The sequence below is a fragment of the Trichosurus vulpecula genome, chromosome 6 (genome assembly GCF_011100635.1).
Source record: "Trichosurus vulpecula isolate mTriVul1 chromosome 6, mTriVul1.pri, whole genome shotgun sequence".
Taxonomy (NCBI): domain Eukaryota; kingdom Metazoa; phylum Chordata; class Mammalia; order Diprotodontia; family Phalangeridae; genus Trichosurus; species Trichosurus vulpecula.
In genome coordinates this window covers 210,780,810-210,793,673 of record NC_050578.1, presented here as the reverse complement: position 1 = coordinate 210,793,673, position 12,864 = coordinate 210,780,810, and the positions used below count along the sequence as shown (strand labels likewise).

The following is a 12,864-nucleotide window of genomic DNA, read 5'->3' as shown; positions in this document are numbered from 1 at the left end:
GCAAAATCCAACAACATACTGTTTACAAGAGATATGCTTAAAACAGAAAGATACAGAGTTAAAATAAGGGGCTGGAGTATAATATATTATGCTTCAGCTGAAGTTAAAAAGTCAGGAGTAACAATCAGGATCTCAGACAAAGCAAAAGCAAAAAATAGATTAATTAAAAGAGATAATCAGGAAAACTACACTTAGCTAAAAAGTACTCTAGGTAACGAAGTAATATCAATACTAAACATATATGCACCAAGTGGCAGAGCATCCAAATTCTTAAAGGAAAAGTTAGGAGGAAATAGACAATAAAATTCTACAAGTGGGGAACCTCAATTTACTACTCGCAGAACTAGATAAATCTAACCATAAAATAAATAACTAATAAGTTAAAGAGATGAATATAATTTTAGGAAAGTTAGATATGATAGACGTCTGGAGAAAATGTAATGGGAATCCATGCATGGTACCTTCACACAAATTACCATGTATTACTGGAGCATAAAACCTCACAAACAAATGTAGAAAAGCAAAAATATTAAATGCACCCTTTTCAGGTCATAATGCAAAAAAAATTACATTCAACAAAGGACCTTGGAAGAATAGATAAAAAAATTTATCAGAAACTTAATAATCTAATCCTAAAGAACAAGTAGGTCAAAGAACAAATCATAGAAACAACCAATAATTTCATTAAAGATAATGACAATGAAACAAAAATATCAAATTTCATGCGATGTAGCCAAAGCAATAATTATGGGAAAAATTATATCTTTAAATGTATACATCAATTCAAGAGAGAAAGGGAGGTTCAATGAGGCATGCAACTAAAAAAAACTTTAAAATGAATAAATTAAAAATCCCCAATTAAACACCAAAATAGAAATCCTGAAAATCAAAGGAAAGATAAAGAAAATAAAAAGTAAAAAAACCACTGAACTAATAAAACTAGGAACTGATTTTATGGGGGAGGTTGGACAATAAAATAGGTAGGCCTTTGGTTATTATGATTTTTTTTAAAATAAAGAATAAAAACAAATTACCAGCATCAAAAATGAAAAGGGTGACTGTACCACTAATGAAGATGAAATCAAAGCAATAATTAAGAGATATTTTGCCCAATCATGTGCCCCAAAAGCCAATAATCTCAATTTCAGTGAGATAGATGAGTATTTACAAAAATATAAATTGCCAAGATTAACAGAAGAAAAATAGCACACTTAAATAATTCTACCTTAGAAAAAGAAATTGAACCAGCCATCAATGAACACCTTTAGAAAAATCCCCAGGACCAGATGAATTTTACAAATGAATTCTGCCAAACATTTAAAGAACAATTAATTCCAATACTACATAAACTTTGTGAAAAAAATAGGCAAAAAGGAGCCCTACCAAAATCTTTCAGTGACACAAATACGAATTTAGTACCTAAACCAGGGAGAGCAAAAACAAAAGAAAATTATAGACCAATTTCCCTAATGAATGTTGATGAAAAAACACTTAAAATATTAGGAAAGGTAATATAGTGCTGCTATATAGCTGCAAATCACAGAATAACACAATAAAAAAATTACAGCTGAACATCATTAGAAGGGCTACGGAGAGGTATATGGTGGGTGCATGAAAAGGCAATGAATATCTACAAAAAACTACAACAAATGAGGGATAATGTATGTAAACAGAGAGCTATGTGATTAGGGAAAATGAGATGATCATATAGAAAGAATGAAGAATAACTATTAGATAGGATGGATTTCCAATGTAGTATGAAGAGATAAAAGGACAAAGAATCTCAAAAGGTACTTGGAGGAACTAAAAATGTGTCATGGTGCATTTATGGATTAAACAGTTATTAAGGAAATATAGTTATTTGTGTTGATGTTTAATGTTATTTCAACTAAAACTTTTTAGTAATAAAAAAGATAAATCTAGAGGAAAGTCCTCAGAATGTTAGATAGAACCCCAGAAGATTTTTAAGAAGAGCAAGGATTGCAACCTTCACTGGAGGGTATATCCACATCGATGAAACCACAGATCTATCAAAACACTGACATAACAACAGGTTACCCAGTCATCAGAGATTATCCAACTTTGGCATTACTGCCCTCAGCAGATATACATTACTTCAAATTATAATTACACCAAACACATATCAATAAATATTATCACTATTATTTATTTGTAGACCAGAGACTTTATAGTAAGACAGAACTTACGGAATACTACTGTGCTACTGTAAGAAAGGATGAGCACGTTGATTTTAGAAAAATGTGGAAAGACTTATAAGAAATAATGAAGAGTGAAACTAGCAGAACCAAGAGCACGTTGTGTATAGTAACAACAATATTGTTCGTGACTAAGTTATTCTAAGTAACGTGAATATTCAAGTCAACTACAAAGGAGTTTCAAGAGCAGATGCTATCTATCCACCTCCAGAGGAAAAAAGTCGATATGTGGAAGCACATATTACATGATTTCACAAAAATATTTGTATAAAAGTTGACCTTCTCTAGTGCAGAGCTGGGAAGCAGGGAGACAGGGAGATAGCTAGGAACTCAAAATCCAACAAAAAATAAGTAAAATAAATATATTTTTTAAAAAGAAAAAACTTAAAAAACATTTAATCCAACTCTTCATTTTATAGGCGATTCAACTGAGGCTCAGAAAGGAGAATTGCCATGCTCAGTTTCAAAATGGTAGTGAATTCAGGTCCTCTGACTACAAGTCCAGTGCTCTTTTTACTACATCAAGGTTGTATCTTAAATTAATAATCTTTCAAAAGTTAATTTCTTAAGCTAAGGGACACCCTTATTAAAAACTGAAAATTTAAGTGCAAAAGTGATTAAAAGTCAAGGAAAGATTAATTTTAGGGTAGAATTAATCTAAGAAGATTTCTTAGAGGTGAGTTTAGTTTAAGGATATGATAGAGGTGAACTAGTGGATTAGAAATCAAAAATTACAACAGAAAGTATAAGTAATGTATTCAAAGGAAAGAAGGAATCTGGTTATTTCTAGAATAATTTTCTAGAGCAGCATGGTACATAGTCTTTGTAGTTTGTGACCCAGACTTTTATATATTTCTTTATACCACAACTTTTCAAATGATTTTAATGGAAAATTGCCAGGTTGACCTAGAGATGGGGGAAGAGGCATCTCTTCATGCTAAGGTGCTAAGCTCTAAACACAGGAAAATGAAACTGGTATTGTGAGATGCTGAACTGGAGCTGGGAACACAGAGATCTTCTGGCCAATTGCCTGCAACCTCGCTCCAAACCTCAGCTTATTTTCAGGATCACAGCAATGCTTCTATTTAAAACGGCAGACTTTGGTGGCTTTGTTGCCATTCCAGACTGAGTTGCTAAGTCTGTTTAAAGATTTAAATAGGTGTGAAGTCATCTATTAAGGTCTCAAAGCCACAGAGAAAGGCAGCAGCATGCCTAGCTTCAAAAGGAGAGACGAAGAAATTGTATTCACCTGTTGTTTCATCCTAACATTTCTTTGGTTGGTTATCCTTGTAAGAAGCTTTTTTTCCAGTCACAGATTTCCTCATCAGTAAAATTGTTAGTATAGCTCTCCTTGTGTAAAAGGATTATTGGATTGGAAGCTGCTTGTCAGAGATTGCTACTGAAGGATGCTTCACAGAATGACCCAGGAAGAAGAACTGGCAAGATGATGTTACCAGCGTCACCATGCTAGCTAAAGAGTAGGTTTTGTTGGAAGTTTCTTGCCTGATAGAAGAGGTGCTAAGGACAAGCTGAAATCCAAGCTTGAGGAGAAAAGGGAAAACAAAGCCAGAACTCTGTCCAAGTGGACAGTACCTCTGTCTTAAAAATTAGGGAGTCTTCTTTGGTGCTAAGAGAAGTTCAACATTCTTATCTCTGTGTTCTTAGAGGAGAGTTAAGAGTCCAAAGAGGTACACCTGCTCAGCTTCACAGAGGAAGCAAACTGAAGTCCCTGACTACAACTCCAGGGCTTTCTTCACCATACCAAGGTTGTTTCTTAAATTCTTGATTTTTTAAAAGTTAATTTCCCAAACTAAGGAATGTTCTTACTAAAAACTGAAAATAAAAGTGCATAAATGATCAAAAGGAAAAGTAAATTCTTGATGCCAGTGACATCACATGTTCAGTCCCTGTCTATATGCCTAGAATTAGCTTGGGTGAAGAACACTGGGCCAAGCAGGAGCAGTAGGGTCTAGTCCCCACACTGCACTCATGATTTGGTACTTGCTGCTGCTACTTGGGCTGTGATAGACGCATGAGATGTTGGGGAGACAGAAATGACAAGACTAGCAAACTGATTAGATATGTAGAGTGAGGAAGAATCAGGATTTGAGAATGATTATACCAGGGTAAAAGTGCATGACTGGAAGGATGATGAAATCTTTGGCAGAAACAGTAAAGTTCAAAAAAAGGGGTGAAGTTTTTTGTGGGGGTGGGGAAAGACAGTTCTTTTTTTGGATATGCTGAGTTTGAATGCCTATGGGAAGGACATCCAGTTCAAAATGTTCAATAGGGTTAGGTGATGGGGTACCAGAGTTCAGAAGGAAATTTAGGGCTAGGTATAGAGATGATAACTGAAACTGTGACAGTTAATGAGGTCACTCAGAAAGTGTGCACAAAGAGAAAAGAGCCTCAGGGCACACCTGCAGTTAGGAGGCAAGATATGGATGATGATCTAGGAAAGGAGGTTGAAAAAAAGAAATCAGACAGGTAGAAGGAAAACCAAGAAAGAATTCCCAGAAGAGAGAGGAGAAAGTCCAGGAGAAAGTAGTCAACAATCTCAAATGTTAAAAAGAGGTAAAGAATGATAAGGATTAAGAAAATGCCATCAAGTTTGGGGGTCAATGATAACTGGAAGGATCAGCTTCAGGAGAGTGAAGACCTCAGAAGCCAGACTGCAAAGGGATGAAGAATGAGTGAGGGTAGAAGGAGAAGAAATGGGAGTAAATACCCTTTTTTTCCCCTGAAAAACTGAATGGGCTTACTTGGTAGGCAGTGAGTTCCCTCCTCATTAGTGGTCTCCAAACAAAGGTTAAAAAAAGACTTTTCAGACATGCTGTAAGAGAGGATTTTTGTTCAGGTACAGGATGGCCTTTAAAGCTCCTCACAACTCAGATTCTGTGGCAACTGTCATTGTTATTATTATTACTATTTGTAATTAGGTGCTCTGTTTCTATGGTAAAAAATTCATCATTTTCTTCATTGTTTATAATTAGCTATTTCTGAATCACGTGATTTGTTTATTTTGGTCTTTTTCCATGAAAGAAGCAACAGTAAGGTGGTGAAATGATCAGTTACTAGCTCAAAAGAATAAGAAACCTGGTCGTGTTTAGATTACCCCAAAATCATTATACAGCAAGCTCTATAAGAGAAAAAGCTTTTTCAAAATAAATGTTTCTCCAATCAAGCTGCTACTGCACTAGACATTGTCGGCATGTGGCCTTCATTATTAAATGGTTCCTATTAAATTGTACATGTATGTAGTGCTATAAGCATTGTACTGGCAAGTTAAATGTTAGAAGCTTACAGTAAAATAAACAATATCAATTTTAATGATCTGGAAGCTCAAGAAAAGATTCAGGAACTGTATAGTGAAATAAAGTACAATGTAACATCGGACTCAATGATAAATTTCATACTAATTATACTGCTGAAACCATCAAGGCAAAACTGAAAGTTTAAGGCACTCTGAATAACTTCATATAATCCCATAATTAAATTTAATGAAAAAATAGAGTAGCAACAATTAAAAGGGGAAAATAGAGCAAAAGTCAATCCATTTTACTTAACACTAGTTATAAGCAAACTATGGAATAAACAATTCAATTGGCAACTTTCAAACATTTAAATAATTAAATGACTATTTCAGTTTCACTAGTCATAGGCCCCTTTTTAATACACTTGGAATAATTCTCAGAACATCAATTTCAAGGCACAGATTACAGTTTAACTTCTAGGTCTGATGGATAGCAAGCATTAGAAATAGCTTAGAAATAGAAGGAAAAGAGATCAATTAAATGTTTAACATAAAGAAGGCTCATTTGTAAAGTAAAAGCTATCAAATAAATAACAGTAAATCTCAGAACAGAAGCTGCTAATAGCTTCTATGATGCAAAATTGCCAGTGCAAGCAACATATTAAAAAAGTGACTGATCTTAGCATTGGTGAAGTAACTTAAAATCAAATAAAAAAGTCTTCTTGACTTTTAATTATAGATCAATGTAAAAATATAAGTAGGTCATCAACAAAGATCTGAAGATAAATTAGAGGCATTTATTCAATACAATATATAGGTCATTCTTGGGCTATGGAAAAAATATAAAATGACATATATTTGATAAATGAAATAGTATGCTTTTTTCCTACATGTAAACACTGCCCTTGAGGAAGTCAATAATTTTTTTTAAAATGCTATAATGTGTCTCTCTTTTCTGTTAATAAAATATGCAGGGTATTACTTGGATAAAATGGTTATACAATTCACAGAAAAATGAAAATTTATTTCAGAGACTAATTTCTCTATTTCCTTCATAAAATGCAAGTTAATATTTGAACAGAAGCAAAAAGCAAATAAAATGCTAATAACAACACAAAAGAAAATTTGAAAATGCCAGTTAAGATAGACAGTTGGAAGTAACAGCTGGGTTCACAAAATGGCATATGTGAAGAAAAAAGAAAAAGGAAATGATGAGGAAATTGTAAGCATAAGCCATTTTTGTACCCTCTTTGATATATTCTATAATTTCACACATTCTCACTTCAGGGGAAGAAAATTATAACTTGAGGAAAGAGGAGTCAATTACTACTTGCCTTATTTTTCTTAGCAAAGTGTGGAAGGGTCTAAACAGCTCAGACATATCTTCTGCCTTACGGTCCAGGTTCAAAGGTCCTTCAGAGTAAACTACAAGCCCACTGTATTCAAGATACAAAAGTTCCTATTTTATATAAACACTGAATAAATAAAATATACAAGATAAACATCTAAAATAATATGCAAATTGCTTACGTGGATTTATAGCCTTATGAACTGTCCTCGCTACTAGTTATTTTTTTTTCATTTTTGTGTGATGACTTCATTATTGAATTTCATTTAATGCAAAGAAAATTATCAGACTCCTTCAACCAAAATGAGAATCTACTAAAAACAAAACCCTAAAGAATATATTACAAGTTTCTTAATTATTTTTGAAGTAAAGAATAATAATAACAGCTTACATTTAGAACTTTAAGATTTAAAAAGTGATTTAGTAACTCTGAAGTTGTCAAAGTAGGTATTATTATGCTCATCTTAAAGATGAAGAAACTAAGGCCCAGAGAGGTTAAGTAATTTGCCTAAGGTCTCCCAACTCATTAGCGGAAGTGTGATAACTTCATCCCAGGCCTTCTGAATCCAAATTCAATTGTCTTTCCACTCTACAACATGACCTATTTATCGGAATTTTCTAACTATTTAAAAATTATTACAAACTTAGTAGCCTTCAGCAAAAATAAACATTAAATGTACAAATATATATAAATGAGAATTAAAATGACCATATATGAAACTATATAACATTTCATTTAAATTATTTATTTTTTCAAAAAAAAGAAAATTATATAACTTAAGATGAGCCATTAACTTTTTGCAAACCATCAAAGGGAAAAAAAAAGACGAAAGTAATCATGAAGGAGAAAACCTCCAGACTGGTCATATTTATCCCCAGATATCTCAGGGGGCATGTGGAAAAAGAAGTTACAGAGACAATGTCATATGTTACTGTTTCTATCTTTCAAACAAATTATTTACAGTTTTTCCATTTTAACAATGAAGAAACCTTTCCTTCTATTTTCTGGTCATAAACAGTAAATCTAGCAGAAAAGGGTCATGTTAGTCTTATTTTCTTCAGTGAAAAATATCTGCATATATTTATCTCTGCATAGACACAGCAGGTAGTACATAGGCTTTAATTCTTGTATTGGTGTTTTTTATTTCTATTTACCTGTCAATTCTGTAAATAGGAGGACCTTACTTTCTACTTTACCAAAGTATCCAATGTAGTTCCCTACATGTAACAGGGACGCAATAGATGTTACTGACTATATTATGACTCAAAGATAATGGCTCATTTGAAGAAAAAAGAGTTTGAAAATAAAATGAGAATTCTTTGTTGACCATTTCATTTCTGGTGTTAATCAACCCCCTAATGTGAGACTATGCATCTGCAATGTCTAGCTGAAGAGAAACATCACACATCTTGACTTCTGCTGTGTTGATTGTAACCCGAATTGTAACTGTGTTCAACTTACTGTGTAATTTAAAAGATTCTATTGCTGGTAATTTTTACTGTGATTTAAATTTGAAGCAAAACAAATTTAAAGAACTAGGCAGAAAGGGACATGAGTAGACCTAGTTAAAAGAAGATGAAATTTTGTCGAAGAAGGGTAAATTTAATGACATTGAAGTTTTTCCCATTTCTTTTAGTATATTTTATGAAATATATGTTTACTGGTGAACTTTACAGTGACTAGGAAATAATCTGCCAAGACTGAAGCTTTAATTTCATGGATAAAATATAGTATTTCTGAGAGAGGGAGAGAGGGGGAGAGAGAGAGAGAGAGAGAGGGAGAAGCAGAGAGACAGATTTTATATATAGAGACAGAGAGAGAGACAGATTATACATATATATATATGTATATATATATACACACATATGAGAGAGAGAGAGAGAGAGAGAGAGAAAGAAAGTGAAACTGTAGGGTTAATGACAATTTCATTTTTCACCTGATTAAGAAAGCAACAAGAGAAACAGTAGCCACTCTTAAAAATCCTGACCAATGTAGGCAAAATTATCTGGAGATGCAGAAATGGGAACAACCTTGGAGAAAAGTAACTGCATTACATTGGAGTTGGTAATAAAAGAAAAAAAGTGGGGATGAATAGATAGCATGAAGCCTGGACTTTAAGAAAATCTACAGAAAAATTAGAATTCCACAACTAGACATTCTGAAGGCAAATGAAAGCTTGCATTTGAATAGCTCAATAAAATCTGCAAAGTGCTTTAAATACATTCTTATCTAATCTTATCTTCCTAACAACTTTATGAGGTCGGTACTATTATTATCCCCATTTTAAGATGAGGGAACTGAGGCTCAAATGAATTAAATGATTTGCCCAGGGTTACACAGCTAGTAAGTAACTGACATGAGATTAGATACAGCTGTTTGACTACAACAGCAAACTGGAGAAGGGCAAAAGCCACTGTTATTTTTAAAGAAGGTGAAAATATGGGTCATAAGAAGTATAGTCAGATTGATATTTACCTCTGGCAAAATTTTAGAACAATTTATTAATCAGATGCGTTAGGGCAATTTAGAAAAAAATAACCTGTCTAAATAACTCCATATAACTATTTATAGCTACATCAAATGTCTATATAAATATATAGTGATGTAAGGTATTTTCTTCACAGCCACTCTGTAGGAAGGTAATATGATTATTGTCATAAGGAAAGTGAGGCACTGAATTTATAAGTAACTTGTCCAGTAGGAAAGACTAGAGAGGAGACTTAAACAGAGGCCATCTTGATTACAATTCCAAAGCATTTTCCATGGAGCTGGAGAACTGTAATTCCCATCATCCAAAGAAATACTAATAGCACTGCGTCATGCATGGGATTCCTTATGCTGGGATCAAGAAGGCAAGTGAGAGATGACTGATCCACACTGAAGCAGGAGACACTGGCTGCTGCCCAAGAATCAGAAATCCAAGAGAGCTTGGAACAGAAGAGACAAATGGCAGAGCCAGTGATCTCTTGTTGTGGTCTAGGATCTCTACTAAATAGTCTGTATTCAGGGGAGATGTAAAAAAGTCCCAGCCTTCTACTACTTATTGTCCCTTATTTTATCTCTAGTTTCTCTCTCTTCTTCTAACTACACCCTAGATTGTATTGGAGGTCCAAAAAGTACGTTTAATAAAAAAGGAGAAACTTTATGACAATGTGTCTGCCATATCACTAACTTCCCAATTTGCAACAGTTTGAATCTTTGCTCTTTCAAGTCTCCCTATTAACAGCCTCAGCTGCTGCGTGAGTGAATCCAAAGATGTGACCCCATAATTCAGCTCATCTGTCTAGACATGAGTGGGTATTGTGGACATAAAAATGAAACAGAGTGAACTTTCAAGAGATAACATGCTGCTTGCTTTCATTAACCTGGATACTGGAAGAATTCAATACATATTTCTAAAGGTTAGAAAACTCTACTAATAGCCATTTACAGGGCATCTCTAATAAAATTGTTTTCTGCATGACTGAGAATGTTAATTATAGTCTTGCGTAATTTTTAATTTCATAGATTCTTTTCTTAGCAGCCTAGTCATCAGATAAAGTAAATGCTGAAGTCTTCCAAAGCAATTTAAATGGGCACCTCTCTTCTCTTCCTTTGACTTATAGTTTGAGCACTTTGTCCTCATCTTAAATTATAAATTGTACCATCCTCAGCATATGACCTTATTTACTTCAAGGTCTGCCATATCTTATTTGATATTCCCATTGTCCCTTCAAAATCTAGACTCCATTCATACCTTAAATCCCACCTAACTTTGTTAACTTGTTACCACAAAAAAGGACATGAGGGATAATATCCGAGGATGAATACAGGAAAAATATTGCAATTTACGAGATATGCTCCCAGTTCTTTCTTTCTCACCTTGGTGTCTTAGGAATTTTCTTGTCTTGGAGGCTGGTTTACTGAGAGCACCCTCCCTAATGCCCCTCTCTGTGAGCCCTGGAATGCAGGTACCAAGAATGGGAGAGAGAGGTTCTTGATGCTGTGGCACTGCCTCCCTGGTGACCAAAGATACATACATGTGTCTTGGTCAGGTGGGGTATGCAGGAGCATTGAGGCAGGTGCCTGGACCTCACTTTTAGAACAGTACACCCATGCTGCAACCTCTATGGATATCTTGGATGTATGGGTAGGAAAAGAGGACATATATATATCCACGTGGCAGTTCCATGGGGTTCAAGGAAACTTCCTCGGGCCTGCCCCAGAATCATTTTGGGATTGGCCCAAGTATTTGAGATTTCCAGGGAGGCTATCCTCTGTTTCTGTCAATCAGGAGGAAATGGGATTTGGGTTTCTGGGGATTGGTCATGTTTAAAAGAAAGTTTTATGTAAATAAAAACTGCATCGATCCCTTCTGTTCTAGAATAACACATGGTCAAAACATTGAGGCATAATTAATGATAAATACAGGAAGAGCTGTGAAAAATATGAACCAGACAGACAAAAAAAGTCTGGTTTAGTACATTAAAAAAAATAAGTGTTCATCTAAATAAAACAAAAATACCTAGAAACACAATTTTTTTTTGCCTATACACACACTCTCTTCTTTAATATAAGAGGGACATGACCAAGCACCCTTTGATGTAGGATGTGAATATTGGTTGATATTATGGTTAGGTTTGCTAGATTCCTTTTTTTCCATTTTCTTTTTAAAATCTTTATTACAGGGATGGCCCACTAGAAGTTTATATTTGGAAAAGAATGTTGTAAAAACAAAAGTTATCAATAAAATATGATAAAACTTCTTTAAAAAGTATATGTAATAACTTTCTACAACTATTAGTGCATGGCTTTTTTCCATATTGACACTGGGATGATTGTAAAAGTGAATAATTTGAAAAGAATTTCAAAGAAAATGTGTTTCTAGCTTCAGATTGACTAACACTATTCTACAGTGGCCCAAGCATTTATCTGGATATACTTTATTTTAGAGGAGTTCCACCTGAATATGTTTTACTCATTTCTTGTCTGAGGCTAGATAGAGGTCCTTGAATATAACCTCAGGATGATGGAGCCAAAAAATTTTTCTTTGGAACTAAGAGGGAAGCGAGAATTTTAGGGTGATACTAGATAAGTGATTAATCTATTTCTTTAAAAAAACAATACTTACTAATTCCTTTACTATTGTAAGTTGAAGTACAAAGGTGGGGGAAGAAATTCTCATATTATAATTAGAAACTGGCTTGACTTCAAAGTAAAAAAATTTGCTTAGAAAATGAGATTTTCCATTGATGCAACTGATAAGACAGAAGTATATCATGTGGTTTAACCCACCTCTAAAAAAAAAGCGTAACATTCACCTAAATTCAAAGCAACCTTTAAGGTTGTTCATGCCAGCAATCCCACTCCCTGCAATCAAAATTATCAAAGAGCTTTGAAAAATTACCTTGGAATATTACTGTGCAATAAGAAATGCTGACTATGATGAATACAAAGAATAGCGAAAATATAAACTGATGCAGAGTGAAGCGAGCAGAACCAAGAAAACAATATACACAATGACTAAGGTGATAGAAATGGAAACAACAGAACAACAGAAATTGGTGATATAATAATGATCAAACTTGGCTGAAGAGAGTAGAGAAGGCAGTCCCTCCCCCTCCTTCCCCCCTCCTCCCGAACTGCCCCACCCACTGCTGCTTCTCTGCAGGAGAGGGAGATAGGTGGGAAGATGACGCGGCTTTTCTGATCTACTGATTCTGATTTACTGGTTAGTTGTGCTGAACTATTTCCCTCTTATTTTTGTTCTTTGTTATCAGGGATGGCTTTCTTTAGGAAGAGGGAGGGATATATTGGGAAATGTAGGTGATATATAAACAGAACCTATTCAGATCCATTTACTTAATAAAAAAACACCTCAGACAAATGATTTTCTCAAAGTTTAAGACAGGTTTTAAGCTACATTTTCTCTACTGCAATTTAAAAAGGTGCTGCCTTTTGTTTTGTTCTTTTTGACTTTTGAAAAAAAGAATCTTAAGGAAAAGGAAACATAATAACTTAAATAATTATCTCACTGTTGCCTTGTGGCAAAGAGATATGAATGGGA

The 12,864-nt window shown here is 34.1% G+C and overlaps 1 protein-coding gene across 1 annotated transcript in view; it reads right to left on the bottom strand.

Annotated features, from left to right (window-relative positions):
* ZFYVE28 (zinc finger FYVE-type containing 28) overlaps positions 1-12,864 on the bottom strand; it is a 212,425-nt gene that overhangs the window by 107,874 nt on the left and 91,687 nt on the right. Inside the window, exon 7 of the mRNA XM_036765515.1 lies at positions 6,804-6,905. Within this exon, the coding sequence (XP_036621410.1) occupies positions 6,804-6,905 (102 nt within the window). The remainder of the gene's footprint in view (positions 1-6,803; positions 6,906-12,864) is intronic.